We start from the raw sequence: 15,578 nt of genomic DNA on the forward strand, positions 1-15,578 counted from the left end.
ATACTTCATTAAATACTTTTTATAATTGCATTATTATTAGATAGTTTTAGAGGAGAGAAAAAGAGATGAGTATTTAGTTCATATAAAAACACACACAGCTTCAAACAAAAGACTAAATTATGTACGTACAGGATTTCTGAATACTCTATATGTCCTATGTATACTCGCCATTCCTCCAAACAGAGTTCTCCCCTCACCCTGCATCAAGAAATAATGTGTGGAGGTAAGGGACAAGTAAGGATCACTAGCAAGTAAAATGTTGGGTAATTAAGATTTTGTGTAATTAAATAAATCACATCATAATTTGATCTTACTATTTAGAATAAATATGTCTCAGAAAAATCCTCATTAAGAATTCAAGCCTGAATGCTGTCTTCTCACATCTTTCAGTTTCCCAAATACTGTACACCAGTGGACTACATTCCATGTTGTGATTTTATTCCACTGAGCAAGACTTAATAAATGGAAATGGAATACAGTTATTCAACTATATTACTAATGAGTGTCTCATACTTTCTGTTTGCTTTTATTGTTTAGGATGGTTTTCAGCAGAGAAGCAATCCAAAAACTACTTGCTAGTAAATGCCAGTGTTACAGCAATGATGCTCCAGACGATATGGTCCTTGGAATGTGTTTCAGTGGTTTAGGAATCCCCATAACACATTGTCCACTTTTCCATCAGGTGAGAGACACATTTTTACAAGTATTGAAAATTGATATTTATTTAACTTATTCATTTAAAGTGCACCCAACTCCTTAAAATCCCATATAAATTGGACCATACCAATAATTTTAAACTGTCTCAATCTCAGACATTCCCACTACAACCCCCGCCTCGCTCACCCCTTCCACCCAGAGAAAGTCTGATAAAACAGATAAAGTAGATTTTAAAAAATGTAAAATGTGGGCAAATATCCATTTTAATAGTGCTACAGAGGTGTCTCAGTCCTACTTCCCTGGCAATGACAAGGATTTAGGACTAAATTTAGCTAGTTAGGCACCTAGTGGGATTTTCTAAAATGATGAAGTGCCTAAGTCTGATTGGAAGTGCTTTTGAAAATACTATTCTGTGTCTGTCTGCCTCTTTAGGCACCTAACTACCTTTAAAAATCTGGCCCTTAAATACTGCAGTGATGGGTCCTATAGAAAACCCCCAGATACATGAATATTTACAAACTCTAACAGTAGTCTCATCCTGTCTATATTTGCTACGGGAAAGTCTTAAAAGTTGAGGAATTAGAGTGGCAAAAATTGTTTTCACTAGCAAAGAACTGTAAAAACCAGCCGGCACAAGAGCAAGCGAAAGTAAAAAGGGGGAGAAGGTCATGTGGTATGGGCATAGGAGAAGATATGCTGTTTAAAAGGATCCAAATTGTACATATTTTGGAAATGTTTTTGAGGGGAGAGTACCCAAGACTCCCATCTGATTCACAGATTTAAAGTCTCCAGAAAATTTAATTCCTTGTTTTGTCATCGGTGTACCTAACCATTTTTTCTAGTTTATTTAATTTATAAAATTTAGCAAAATTGAAATCCATCCTCATTTGTTACATTATTTCATATCACCTTTATTTTATAAACCTATTCAGATATTTTTTCAGAACGCTAATATAAAAAAAATTCCAAAGTTCACAATGCTTTTTAAGACCGCTTACCTCCTGGACATTTTGTCAACTTTCCTAACAGATCAATTAATGATTTTGATTCCTTGTAGATCTGCGATGTGACTTTTTGCCAGGAAATCATCTTTTTAGATTAATACATACCAATAAAAAAATTGGTAAAAATACCTTTTTCCATCATCAGACATTTGATTCCGATGATAGAGCAAGCAAAATATGAATGATTATCATTTTTTATTTCCTAAAATTAATGGCTACCTGTACTATATTTTTTAAATAAGTTGTAAATATATCTTTAATTATATAGGGTCAGATTGTGTCTTATTCTGTATGCTCGGGCAACAAGTAAGGAGGCATAAAGTGCTGTTTTCCTTCTTAGCGCAAGTGTGCTGTACCACTGATTGCTGCATATGTGGATAAACAGTCTCCACAGAGCTGCAGCAGTCTCCACTCACACAGATGGGTGAAGGAGCAGTGGAGCCTTGTCTCAGTGTGCCCAGCAGTCTAGGTATGCAAGGGCATGGGGAGTATATGCTGCAACAAGTATAGATAGACTGACCCATCACAGTTTACTTCCTCACAGGAGTAGCAGGGAGGAGGGGCAATAGATTGTGACTCCTTGAGTTACAGACTCCCTCTTGGGTTCCTGCCTGCAACAACTCTGCCCTTTACTCTGGGGCAGATTGCAAACTGATGATCAGGCTGGACACACAACAGGCTGCTATGTTTAGTCCCACATGCTTGGCTCATATGCTCTTAAACTCCTCTTGCTCCCTAGGTAGGCTTCAGGCACCACCTCTGGCTTAGCATTTGGGCACTGTAAAAAATATCTAACTAGCACGGTTGGTGATAATTGTATACAGTAATTGAGTCCCCAGAGCATGATATAAAGGATCAAATAGAGAAAGCACAATCAGGAGAGTAGTATATAAGCATCTATGATGATATACAGAGTCATACATTTTAAGTCAGAGTTATCTAAAGTAATCTGAAATATAAAGAACGTTGTAATTAATACAGATGCAGTTAAAGCAGATTTGTTCCTTATCAAAACAGCAGAGGGTTTATATAAATTTCAAAGTAAAACTACTGAAAGAGGGTTTTTTGCCAGGCTCAAGTGAGAGTAGTTCAATAATTGTCTATGTCAAAATAAATTTCTTAAGGTCATCAAATCCATAGATATTCTCCAATGCTGAGATTTTCAAAGTGCCTCAGGGTATTAGACTCCCTCTTGGCTCTTCAGTGGTTGTTTTGTTTTTTAAATAAGCATTTCAGTAACTTAAATATCAAAGAAGAAAATCCCAAGAACAGGATTTTGTTAATGTCAAATTGTATTACCTGATTGTAGGAAAGGAATATACAAAGTATGGCATGAAAGCACTATGGAGCATTTATTAATGCATCCATCAGTAATGAAAGCATACAGTAGCTTGTAAATCAATTTTTAGCTTAGCTTCCTTAATATGCTGTTCTCCTTTTTTCTTATGTTTGTTACTGTAGAAAAAGAAAAACATTTTTACATTACTTATTTCTTTGTCAGCAAGACACTAAAGTGTTGAGAGAGAATAAAATCTTATTTTGGGAGTTTATATACATTTTTACTGAAATCCTCTTTAGTATAAATCTAATTGCAAAGGACAAATTTAAATAGTTTAATAGGAACAACTGCAATTGAAACCTGTTTTACATAAATGCTTTGCTCATATTCCTTTGAATTCTTGTAGGGAAAATCATATAATCACAGAAGATTAGGGTTGGAAGAGACCTCAGAAGGTCTAGTCCAACCCCCAGTTCAAAGCAGGACCAACACCAACTAAATCATCCCACCAAGTTGGCCAAGGCTTTGTCAAACTGGGCCTTAAAAACCTTTAAGGATGGAGACACCACCTCCCTAGGTAACCCATTCCAGTGCTTCACCACCCTCCTAGTGAAATAGTAAAAAGAAAAGGAGTACTTGTGGCACCTTAGAGACTGACAAATTTATTTGAGCATAAGCTTTCGTGAGCTACAGCTGAATTCATCCGATGCATTCAGTGAAATAGTGTTTCCTAATAGACCTCCCCCACTACAATTTGAGACCATTGCTCCTTGTTCTGTCATCTGCCACCACTGAGAACAGCCGAACTACATCCTCTTTGGAACCCCCTTTCACATAGTTGAAGGCTGCTATCAAATCCCGCTTCACTCTTCTCTTCTGCAGACTAAACAAGCCCAGTTCCCTCAGCCTCTCCTCATAAGTCATGTGTCCCAGCCCCTTGATCATTTTCGTTGCCCTCCACTGGACTCTCTCCAGTTTGTCCACATCCTTTCTGTAGTGGGGGGCCAACACTGGAGGCAATACTCCAGATGTGGCCTCACCAGTGCAGAATAGAGGGGAATAATCACTTCCCTCGATCTGCTGGCGATGCTCCTATTAAAGCAGCCTTACATGCCATTAGCCTTCTTGACAACAAGGGCACACTGCTGGCTCCTATCCAGCTTCTCATCCACTGTAATCCCCAGGTCCTTTTCTGCAGAACTGCTGCTTAGCCAGTCGGTCCCCAGCCTGTAGCAGTGCGTGGGATTCTTCCTTCCTAAGTGCAGGACTCTGCACTTTTCCTTGTTGAACTTCATCAGATTTCTTTTGGCCCAATCCTCCAAGTTGTCTAGGTCACTCTGGACCCTATCCCTACCCTCCAGTATATCTACCTCTCCCCCCAAAAGTTTTTTTTAACAAACAAAAGTGAATACTTCTGTTGCACTGAGAAGTCGGCCACATTTGGGTTGGTTTTGATTCTGTCTCCTTGAATGTAGCTGACAAAGGGTAACAATGTGAAGATATCTGGCAAAGGAGTAATATCTTCTGGAATCAATTATCTTTTTCATCATAAGAGCCTCACATTTTCACAATTACTCTGTATGGTGGTAGCGTCTTGGACTTATTAGCCTGCCACATTGACAGTTCTGGCATCCAGCATTTAGAACTGGAGCAAAAAGAATGACCCTAACCTTAGGTTTCTCTTCGTAGAATCCAAGCAATGCATAAAATAGGGACACATTATAAAATGTTTCCTCCCCAATTTTAAAACAAGTTTCTGTCATTTGGCCCAAAATTACTTACCCTAATAGCAGTCCTTTGTTTGATCCTATATATGTGCCAATGTTCAAACAAACACTATATGCACTTATTTCAGTGCAGGATCAAATTGTGTGTTTGTTTAAAAAAATTAAAAATATTTTAATTTAATTTTACTAGATTGGTTGTGAACGTTAGAGGCCCAAAGGTATGCAATGTCCTTTTTTACACAAAGAAACACAATGTGGTCCTGCACTGAAATAAGAGTGCACAGTGTTTTGGTCTATATATTGGCATGGATATAAGGGATCATATGAGGGAATGCTAATACGGTAAATAATTTTGGGCCAGACCACAGAAATTTGTGACTAGGTTGGGTGTTGAGACAAGAATGAGAGATATCAACGTATGCCATGCAAACTGTCCCTTATGGTAAACATACCACACAGCCATAGCCAATAGCTATAACCAATAGATCCTGCAGGTTATTCCATGCAGCCAAACCCTGTGCCCATAGATGGACTGTTGAACAAAAATGTATACAAAAAACAAGTTACAGGATCACAAAATAATAACCAAACAAAATAAAAAACACAGCAATTTTCATCTGATGTGACCACATAGTGATGTTGGAGGTAAGATTGACTTTCAACATTTTTTAAATTATAGTACATACTGAAAAACCTATATTAAAAGAAAACTATTTTGGACTTTAGTGCAAAGTCAAATGCTAAAAATTAGGAAATGCCAGATTTATGGTTGCCCATATAACCTTAATTCTACCTCTTTGTGCATCCATGCTATGCACTGAAACCCTGATCCTGTACAGAAAATAAATGGGTGCAAGATAAAGCCTTGGATGAGATGTGAGTCCTGTTAAAAAACTTTATATAATAATGTACTTAAACACTGTATCATAATGCTTATTTGCAAGGGAGAAGATTTGAGATTACACAGGCAACCACAAATGCGGCATTTCTTAACTTTAAAGTGTTGGTCTTTACAACCTTTGCAACCTTTTCTTAACATTTTTAATGTAGTTTCCTATGTTTTTCTTAAAAGGAAGAATGTGAAAATAAATATATTATGTACAATTGTAATAACACCTCCCATACAGACACAAAATCATGCATCAGCAGCAGCATTTGAACCCTGACCCTTCAGCCTGCAGCACAGACTTCAACCATTTGATAGGAAAAACTGTGATCCTAAAGAAGAAGAATATGCTTGAGGGGATTGTTGTTGAGAGCTCAGACTGTCTTTCCCTTTCCTCCCAGGAAGGACCTGAGGGAGCTCTTGTTATGTGGTGCCCCCACAGTGGGGATGTGGGTTGCTGGGGCCAGAGCCTGCCTCAGCATTCCTCTTGCTGCCCCACATCCCGCAGCTGCTCCTGCAGCTCCAAAGCATTTAAAAATCGGTATTGCAGCAGTTGTAGCAGCACTTCAGAATGCTTGTGTTTAGTTATTATTTTGGCATTCTGTCAAAAATTTCCTGAGGAAACGCAAGTGAGAGAAGAGAAATGACAATTTTCAAAAATCTCTCTCTCAGCAAAACTTAAATGGAATTTCATAGGACAAAAGAAAAGAGACTTCTCTAGCCCAAGGGCTTTCCTCCTGCCCCAATTCAAAGGTGTGCTGCATCAACATAAAAGCTTCTCAAAAAAGGGTTGTAAGAATCTTTTGTGGTGGAATGTGTTAGGCAACGTACGTGTGCGTGTGTATGTATATATATATTGAGAGCAATTAGGTTCTAGCAACCGCTAAAATAAAGCTATAAAAAGTTAAATGCTAGTTTTGGGATTATCTGGGATAAGAAGGTCTGGAGTTGAGTTGTGAATAAAGAAAACAACTAGAAAAAGTACTTGGCATGGATTTTTTCACTAAGTTTTATTTGTTTTTGGTGTGCCTGGCCAGTTAAGATTATCCCTCATTTCCATGTCTGTCATATTCGCAACTTGGCAAAGACTGAAATCAGATAGTCATGAAATAATTTCAATATGATAATTTCTAAACTGGCAGGTCCCCTCAAAACAAACAAACTGACTATGAGTTCATTCTATATTACTTTAAACTTTTGCAGCTTGGTACAACATGAAAAATGTAATTGAAAACATAATACAAACATTTGTGAAAATATTCTAGCTGTTTCCCTCTTCTTTTACATGTTATAACAAGGGCCGTTGATTAATTGCAGTTAACACGTGATTAGCTCAAAAAAATTAATCGCAATTTTAGTCACACTTTAAACAATTGAAATGTATTAAATATTTTTGGATGTTTTTCTACATTTTCAAATATGTTGATTTCAATTACAACACAGAATACAAAGTGTCCAGAGGTCTATTATTATTTTTTATTACAAATATTTGCACTGTAAAAATGATAAACAAAAGAAATAGTATTTTTGAATTCACCTCATACAAGTACTGTAGTGTAATCTCTTTATTGTGAAAGTGCAATTTACAAATATATCTATTTTTTGTTACATAACTGCATCCCCAAAAACAATATAAAACTTTTGAGCCTACAAGTCCACTCAGTCCTACTTCTTGTTCAGCCAGTTGCTAAGATAAACAAGTTTGTTTACATTTACAGGAGCTAATGCTGCCCACTTCTTATTTACAGTGTCAGCTGAAAGTGAGAAAAAGGCAATTTTGGAGCCGGCTTTGCAAGATATTTACGTTCCAGATATGCTAAACATTCATATGCCCCTACATGCTTCGGCCACCATTCCAGAGGACATGCTTCCATGCTGATAATACTTTTTAAAAAAATAATGCGTTAATTAAATGTGACTGAACTCCTTGGGGGAGACTTGTATGTCTCCTGCTCCATTTTATCCGCATTCTGCCGTATATTTCATGTTCTAGCAATCTTGGATGATGCCCCAGCACATGTTGTTCGTTTTAAGAACACTTTCACCACAGATCTGACAAAATGCAAAGAAGGCACCAGTGTGAGATTTTTAAAGATAGCTAAAGCATTCGACCCAAGGTTTAAGAATCTGAAGTGCCTTCCAAAATCTGAGAGGGATGGGGTGTGGAGCAGTATCTCAGAAGTCTTAAAAAAGCAACACTCCAATGTGGAAACTACAGAACATGAACCACCAAAAAAGAAAACCAGCCTTCTGCTGGAGGCACCTGACTTAGATGATAAAAATGAACATGCATCGGTCTGTACTTCTTTGGATTGTTATTGAGCAAAACCAGTCATCAGCATGGACACATGTCCTCTGGAATAGTGGTTGAAGCATGAAGGGACATAGGAATCTTCAGTGCATCTGGCATGTAAATATCTTGTGACACTGGCTACAACAGTGCTACACAAATGCCTGTTCTCACTTTCAGGTGACATTGTAAACAAGAAGCAGGCAGCATTATCTGCTGCAAATGTAAACAAACTTGTTTGTCTGAGCGATTGGCTGAACAAGAAGTAGGACTGAGTGTACTCATAGGCTCTCAAGTTTTCCATTGTTTTATTTTGAATGCAGTTATTTTTTGTACATAATTCTACATTTGCACGTTCAACTTTCATGATAAAGAGATTGCACTACAATACTTGAATTAGGTGAATTGAAAAATACTATTTCTTTTGTTTTTTACAATGCAAATATTTGTAATAAAAAGTATAAAGTGAACACTATACACTTTGTATACTGTTGTAATTGAAATCAATATATTTGAAAATGTAGAAAACACCCAAAATATTTAAATAAATGGTATTCTATTATTAACAGCACAATTAATTTTTTTAATCACTTGACAACCCTAGTTATAACCTTGTCTAGCTGAGTAGTAGAACTCAAACACCATGACACCATGATGATTGTAGTCCTTAAAAGACAGATACATGAATATAGATTAATGCAAGCCAGTCAGTTTAATAGTACTATGTAAAAATGACTGCAATCATTGTGGAATATTTTACAGTAATACTATATTACTGATGTCAAAATATTTGAGATGAGAAGTCTATTTAGTGATGATTCTTTATCCAAAATTCACTTTACTGTTCTAAAACATTTTTTAAACCGGTGAGAACTAGCATTTTTGTTTTATCCTCCCATCTTAGGCAAGACCAATGGACTATCCAAAGGACTACCTTGCTCACCAAATTCCAATATCATTTCACAAGCATTGGAACATTGATCCCGTGAAGGTGTATTTCACATGGCTGGCACCAAAGATGGAAGATTCATTTACTGAAAAGAAACAGAGACGTATTAGGGAAGATTTATAATATATAAAATATTTTAAATCTCAATAATGTACTGCAGATTAGTGAGAGACAGGCTGTACTGTAGTTTTGGTGTTGTGTTGTACTACTTGTCTGCCATATTGCATAGAACCCTAAATGTTTCAATCCATTACATGTTACACTTGTTAGAAAAGGAAGAGGGAACCAGCTTGCGAGTGTGTGTGTGTGTGTGGTTTGAGGATTTATTGTTGAAAATACCTTGAGTTTTGAATCTTGTGACCATTGTATTTAACATTTTAAACGTTGTATACAGTATTTGTGTGTGTTCCCTTTTGGAATTCTCTATCAAACACCAGCAATTCACATTTCTCTTTTCTTCACTGTTTAATAGTGGCCTAAGTTCTATATTTAGGGGCCTAATTCTAAAAGGTACTGAATACCTACACTTCCCAATGACTTCAGAGGAACTTCTGGGTTCTTGAAATCAGTCAGAATCAGGCCTTAGGTAATGAAAGGGTAGGGAGGTGTGACTGTTCTAACAAACAGTGGTCTGGAAGGAAAATATCATGTACTGTGCTTTGTATAGTTTCCAAATAGAGATGTTGCGGATGCATGGGACAGATCCAAAGGAAGGTCTGGGATTCTTAAACTGATTACAAGATGTTGCCATGATTCATTAAAAAAACCTAGGTGACAGTTTCTATCTTTGGCAAATATAAATGTTTGTCTCTTAAGGAATTTTGAAAATCTAATGTTTAGATATTTATAATGTGCATATCACCATAGTGTCTAAGTGCCAAGCTAAAAATTAGTTTGTAACATCCACAATTTATATCATCTGCACTATACATAGTAAAAAAATACAACTAAGTAATATAATGCATATAATATTAACATGTAAAGAGTGCTGCATATTTGACTTTGTTTGTTTTCTATGTATAATTCAGTTTTGTAAAGATATTTGAATAAAATCTGGCTTTAGTATGTTCTAAACTAATATTTATACAGTAAAGGATTTTTTCCTTTTAAGACAACAGCATATCGTGTATATATGCTGTTATCTAACTTTGCTTGCTATGTTGTAACCAAATGCAGGGTCTTAAAGCCATATTACTGAAATTGTTTATTTGTACACATCTTACAATATTTTCTGTAGTTCAGCACTTGTTTCAGTTCCAAAGTAATGCAATACTTACTCCAAGTCTAAATGGGGAAGTAATTCAGTAATCACTGAGAAGTATGCACCTTTTGTGAACGTAGCTTGTGGATTTTTAAGCATTTGAACAGTGCTCACATTCTTAGTGGTTTAAAAGAATGTTGATATAGGTGTAACCAACATAATGTAACTTTTTCTTACCAATATCAGTGCCTTGAACAGTAGACATTTCTACTGATACCAGAGCTACATTCTTTGGTACCGTGGATGTATTGTTAATTAGGTTTACTGTTTAGAACTGCGTGAGCCTAAAACTGAATAAAAACATACTTGTTTAGATTTTTGAGTGCATTGTTCCCATCCTTCTTCAAAGACCAAATACACTTTGGAATGTTTAAACTCATTTATCCAGTGCTCCTTGTGGTAAATACACCACAGGATATTATAAAGTTAACAAAACAGAGGTCAGTAGCACCAAAAGAAAAAGAGTTCAAACAGTGTTATTCTTTCTGGTTCCTGACCTCTTTCTCCAGTCCATGCTGGTTGGCTGTGTCTCTTTCTGTGCAAATGGTAAAGGCAGATTACAAACTCTGTTTGTTCAGTGCCTAGCACAATGGGTTCCTGGTGCTAATGCAAAACAAATAATACACAGTATCACCAGACGGGTCGGAGGGCACTATGATTTAACCATCCAAAAAAACCTAAAACCACACCTACCAATATAAGACACTCCAATGCACACACTCCTCCTAGGGAGAAGGAAAGAGAACAAATACATGACAAATGTTAGTTATATTGTTTAGTTAATGCACTACTGGAAGGCACTCAGATACCACGGTGATGAGCACAGCATAGGAACATGAACAGAAAGAATTGCTTTCCAGCCAGAACTTCCCTCCAGAACTGCAAACAAAGCAGCTTTTTAAAGTCTCTGCCTTATTTTGCCATTATCCTAGCTTTTACTGCAATTCTTTGAGATGGCTATGAGTATTGTGGAGGTTGGAATTGGGGGAGACTTCTGTTGCAGTCCTGAACCTTCAGGTCCTAAGATCAAACACCTAGAAAAGTCAGAGCAAGCGTTGACTCTTTAAACTAGGTGTTATTGAGAATAGAGGGTACAGATATAATTTCAGTGTTTGGTGGAGCAGGGGATGAGGTGCTAAGGGAAGTCATATTGTTCCAGTGGCTCTCAACCTTTCCAGACTACTGTACCCCTTTCAGGGGTCTGATTTGTCTTGCATACCCCAAGTTAAACCTCACTTAAAACTACTTGCTTACAAGATCAGACATAAAAATACTAAAGTGTCACAGCACACTGTTACTGAAAAATTGCTTACTTTCTAATCTTTACCATATAATTATAAATCAATTTGAATATTGTACTTACATTTCATGTATAGTGTATAGAGCAGTATAAATAAGTGTCTATGTGAAATTTTAGTTTGTACTGACTTTGCTAATGCTGTATATGTAGTCTATTGTCAAACTAGGCAAATATCTAGAAGAGTTGATGTACCCCCTGGAAGACCTCTGCATACCCCCAGGGAGTATGCGTAGCCCTGGTTGAGAACCACTATATTAGACTATGGGATGGGGAGGGAGCCCTTAGAACATAGAAAAAAATGTTTTTCCTCCACTGACTGTAATTCTATGCCCTGCTTATGCAGATCAGATTAGATCATTTTAACAATCTCTTTACTGCATTGGTAAACTATTTTTGAAAGCCTCAGAAGTAGTAATTGACAATACACAGAACCCCATCTTCTCTGCCCCCAAGACATAGTGCTGCATCTTATTAATTATCAGCAGAAAGTGTCTCTTATGAGAAAGGCAAAAGCACAAAAAAAACCCTTTTCTCCAAGGAGAAAAAATTCAAGTCTTTCAAGATTTTTCAGCGGTTACTTTGAAGCAGAGAAGAGAAATAGGGAAGACAGAGAATTAAAGAAAGCTTGATCTAAATGAGGCTTTCCATTTTAAATTCATTTTTATCTAGCAAAGCAAGAATGTTAGTATCTGAAAACTAAATATGGGGGAAAGCGCTTCAGTCCCTGGGACTCTGTTAAAATTGAAACAAGCAGAGAATTCTGAGGTGGATCAAGAGGCTTATCAATGGCAAAGTATAGAGGAGGAGTTTGGGACTCAGCTTTGCAGGAAGCAGAGGAAGATTAAGCATTGAATATGTCCATAATTCCCTTTCCAAGAAGTTTAAGAACCATGGCATAAGAAAATCTGGGAATGGTTATGGAAAACTTAACCTGACAAATACTTAGTCAACAGGTACTAAGATATCTGGCTTCCTTTTATTCAATTCTCTGAATCTAGCGGTTAATTATACCTTTTTTTGAATATTATAGGCAATCTTCATAGTAGAAAAATCTTGACATATCAGTGCTATTAATACAGTAGGGCACATGCAACATATCACAAAGACCACCACAAAAATGAGAGATCAAAGCTCTTTGTTCACATTGACGGAACTTGGAGCACTCAGCCATTTATCAAGACTTAACTCCCAGTGAACTGTAGGTTGTTGGACTAGATGGTTTAACTATGTAATAGAAAATACATTTTGATCCAAACAGTATGTTATGGAAAGCAAAAGATTTGCTTCTTTTGATCAAATTCTGAATACGGTGTATAAATACTATAAAATATTTTTAATGAGTAAGTGCCATTCTTGTTGACCAGCAATTTTTTTCAAATAGGTGGCTGAACTCCCCCTGAAAATGGGAAATGCTTGTGATCAGAGAAATGTCTGATCCCATGGAAACAAATATTGCTTACTTTATAAGTCAGTGTTTTGTTTTCTATTTGCATGTTGCCCAGAATGTAGCATGTCTTTCTCTTAGATGTGCTGTCTTTCCAAATTATAATTTAGTAGCAGAATAATTATGGAGTGTTTTGGTTAGCCTTTGAACAAATCTACATTTGATCAGGACAAAAGATCAAAAACATGTTGCTATGAATTGTCCATTATCTGTCTAATCAGCAGATAATAGGACACATAGTTTCAAATTAAACTTTGATTAGTTGTTCGTCAACCACGTTTGTCTTAAGAAATGATCCTGAAAAGAACATCCTAGAAATTGTAAGCACAGATTGAAATAAAGGGTCTGGAGTTTGAAGCCAAGAAGTTCAATATTATATATTTTTCAAGCAGTAGATGTAGTTTAGTATAAAAGGGATGGTTATTTTGGTGGGATGAACTATACAAGTGCAATGTTGCATGTGGCTTTGATGACTGTTCTGTCCATAATGTATTCATCCCAACATGTGCTATGCATTTATGTAGTGAAAAAAAAATCTTGGTAACTCTAGAAAATGTAAGCAATTAACACTCTTTACCTTAAAAGACCATAATAAAAAGGCACAAAGCTAAGAAGTGAGATAAGTGATGGTTGGGAAAAGATCTACCTGAAATTGAGAAGTTCCAGAGAAGGGAAATGAAGACTGTTAGAGGCAGTGAATGAGAGTGTGTGTGTGTGCATGTGTACATACATACACACGATGAGAGATGCACAAACTAGGATTATTTCGTCTAGAAAGGAGAAAAGTAAGAGGATTTTGTTCAATATATGTCATTATGACAGTTATAGTGAAATTTATTCCTTTTACCCTGCTCCATAATGTGTAATGAGAATAAGAGAATACCGCCTATGGAATTCATTGCTAGAAGTCATCAATAGCAATCATTTGTTTAGGAGGCAGTTCCATGAAGCTCCTCAACGCTCAGTCGTCTTGTCTGACCTCCTGAATAACATAGGCAATAGACCTTCCCCACAATAATTTCTGTTTAAACTAGAGCATGTCCTTTAGAAAAACAAATATAATCTTAATTGAAAAATTCCTAGTGATGGAGAATCCAAGACAGCGCTGGGAAAATCCAGTGATTAATTACCCTCACTGTTAGAAAGTAACACCTTATTTCCAGTCTGAATTTGCCTAGCTTCTACTTCGAGCCATTGGATCCTTTTGTACCTTTGTCTGCTGGAATGAAGAGCCAATTATCAAATATTTGTTTCCCCTGTAAGTACTTACAAACTGTGATCAAGTCACCCCATAACCTTGCTTTTGATTAGCTACATAGATTGAGCTCCTTGCATCTTATTTTCTAATCTTTTACTCATTCTCGTGGCTCTTCTCTGAACCCTTTCCAATTTTTCAGCATCCTTCTTGATTTGTGGACATCAGAACCGGACACAATGTTCTAGGAGTACCAGGACCAAATACAGAGATAAAATAACCTCTCTACTCCTACTCAAGATTCCCTTGTTTCTGTATCCAAGGATTGTATTATCATAGAATCATAGAAGATTAGGACTGGAAGAGACCTCAGGAGGTCATTGTGACGTTACTGACATAACCTGTGACCATATAGATTATTGCTGCAACCACTGTTATATATTTCCAGCAAATATTGTACAAAGGTTGTTGTGTAAGATGTCTATGGAAAAGTTATGATTTGCTGATGATGATTATGCTATCTGTATAGGTGTATCATTTTTGTAGTTGAAGTAATGAATATTGGCTATGTACTTGTATATCAGTGTGTTTTGATTCTAAGTAGCCTCAGTGAAGAAGTTGGTCAGCTTCTTCAGTAAGTGCCCAGTCAAAAAACACTTAACTAACAATGGACTTTGCAAGACGCCAATCCACATCTGAGCTTTCCTGGCAACATTCAAACTAACATGTAAACAATGGCGTCAGCCTGTAAAGAACTGAGTCATGCATGGACATGTGACTTGCCCATGTGACTCCAAACTCCCTCTTGCTGTGATCTTGTACAGAAGAACAAAGGTGTGCTTCCACCTGGAAGAGACTATAAAAGGCAGCTGCCTCATCTCCATCTTGTCTTCAATCCTGCTTCTCGCCCCTGGAGGGACTTGGCTACAAACTGAAGCTCTGAACAAAGGACTGAATGATCCATCCCAGCTGTGGATGTGTTCCAGAGACTTGATTTGTGCCTGCAGTTTATTCCATCACTGCTACAAGCCTGAACCAAGAACTTTGCAATTACAGTATATAATTAATTCCATTTAACCAATTCTAGCTCTCATCTGTATCTTTTTCCTTCTATAAATAAACCTTTAGATTTTAGATTCTAGAGGATTAGCAACAGCGTGATTTGTGGGTAAGTTCTGTCTTGTATATTGACCTGGGCCTGGTCCTTTGGGATCAAGAGAACCGTTTTTTCTTTTGCTGGGGCATTGGTTTTCATAACCATTCGTCCCCATAACGAGTGGCACTGGTAGTGATGCTGGGAAACTGGAGTGTCAAAGGGAATTGCTTGTGTGACTTATGGTTAGCCAGTGGGGTAAAACTGAAATCTACTCTGTTTTGCTGGTTTGGTTTGCCTTGGTGTGCAAAGGAACCCCAGCCTTGAGCCGTAACTGCCCTGCTCTAAGCAATTTGTCCTGAATTGGTACTCTCAGAAGTGTGCCACCAAAGGCAGCATCATTACAGTCATCTAGTCCAACCCCTTGCTCAAAGCAGGACCAATGCCAGCTAAATCATCCCAGCCAGGGCTTTGTCAAGCCGGGCCTTAAAAA

At 37.0% G+C, this 15,578-nt stretch overlaps 1 protein-coding gene across 5 annotated transcripts in view; it reads left to right on the top strand.

Annotated features, from left to right (window-relative positions):
- Positions 1-15,109, top strand: part of B3GLCT (beta 3-glucosyltransferase) — a 141,024-nt gene extending 125,915 nt beyond the window's left edge. For 2 of the 5 annotated variants that reach the window (XM_073341270.1, XM_073341285.1), the window contains 2 exons: positions 538-682; positions 14,195-15,109. In XM_073341270.1, the coding sequence (XP_073197371.1) occupies positions 538-682; positions 14,195-14,206 (157 nt within the window). In that variant the 3' untranslated portion in view covers positions 14,207-15,109. Of the gene's footprint in view, positions 1-537; positions 683-8,747; positions 11,355-14,194 lie in introns of those variants that run through there. The other 3 variants (XM_073341261.1, XM_073341250.1, XM_073341276.1) reach the window with 3 other exon arrangements.
- The last annotated feature ends 469 nt before the right edge of the window (positions 15,110-15,578 follow it).

The sequence above is a fragment of the Lepidochelys kempii genome, chromosome 1 (genome assembly GCF_965140265.1).
Source record: "Lepidochelys kempii isolate rLepKem1 chromosome 1, rLepKem1.hap2, whole genome shotgun sequence".
NCBI classification, from domain to species: Eukaryota; Metazoa; Chordata; order Testudines; family Cheloniidae; genus Lepidochelys; species Lepidochelys kempii.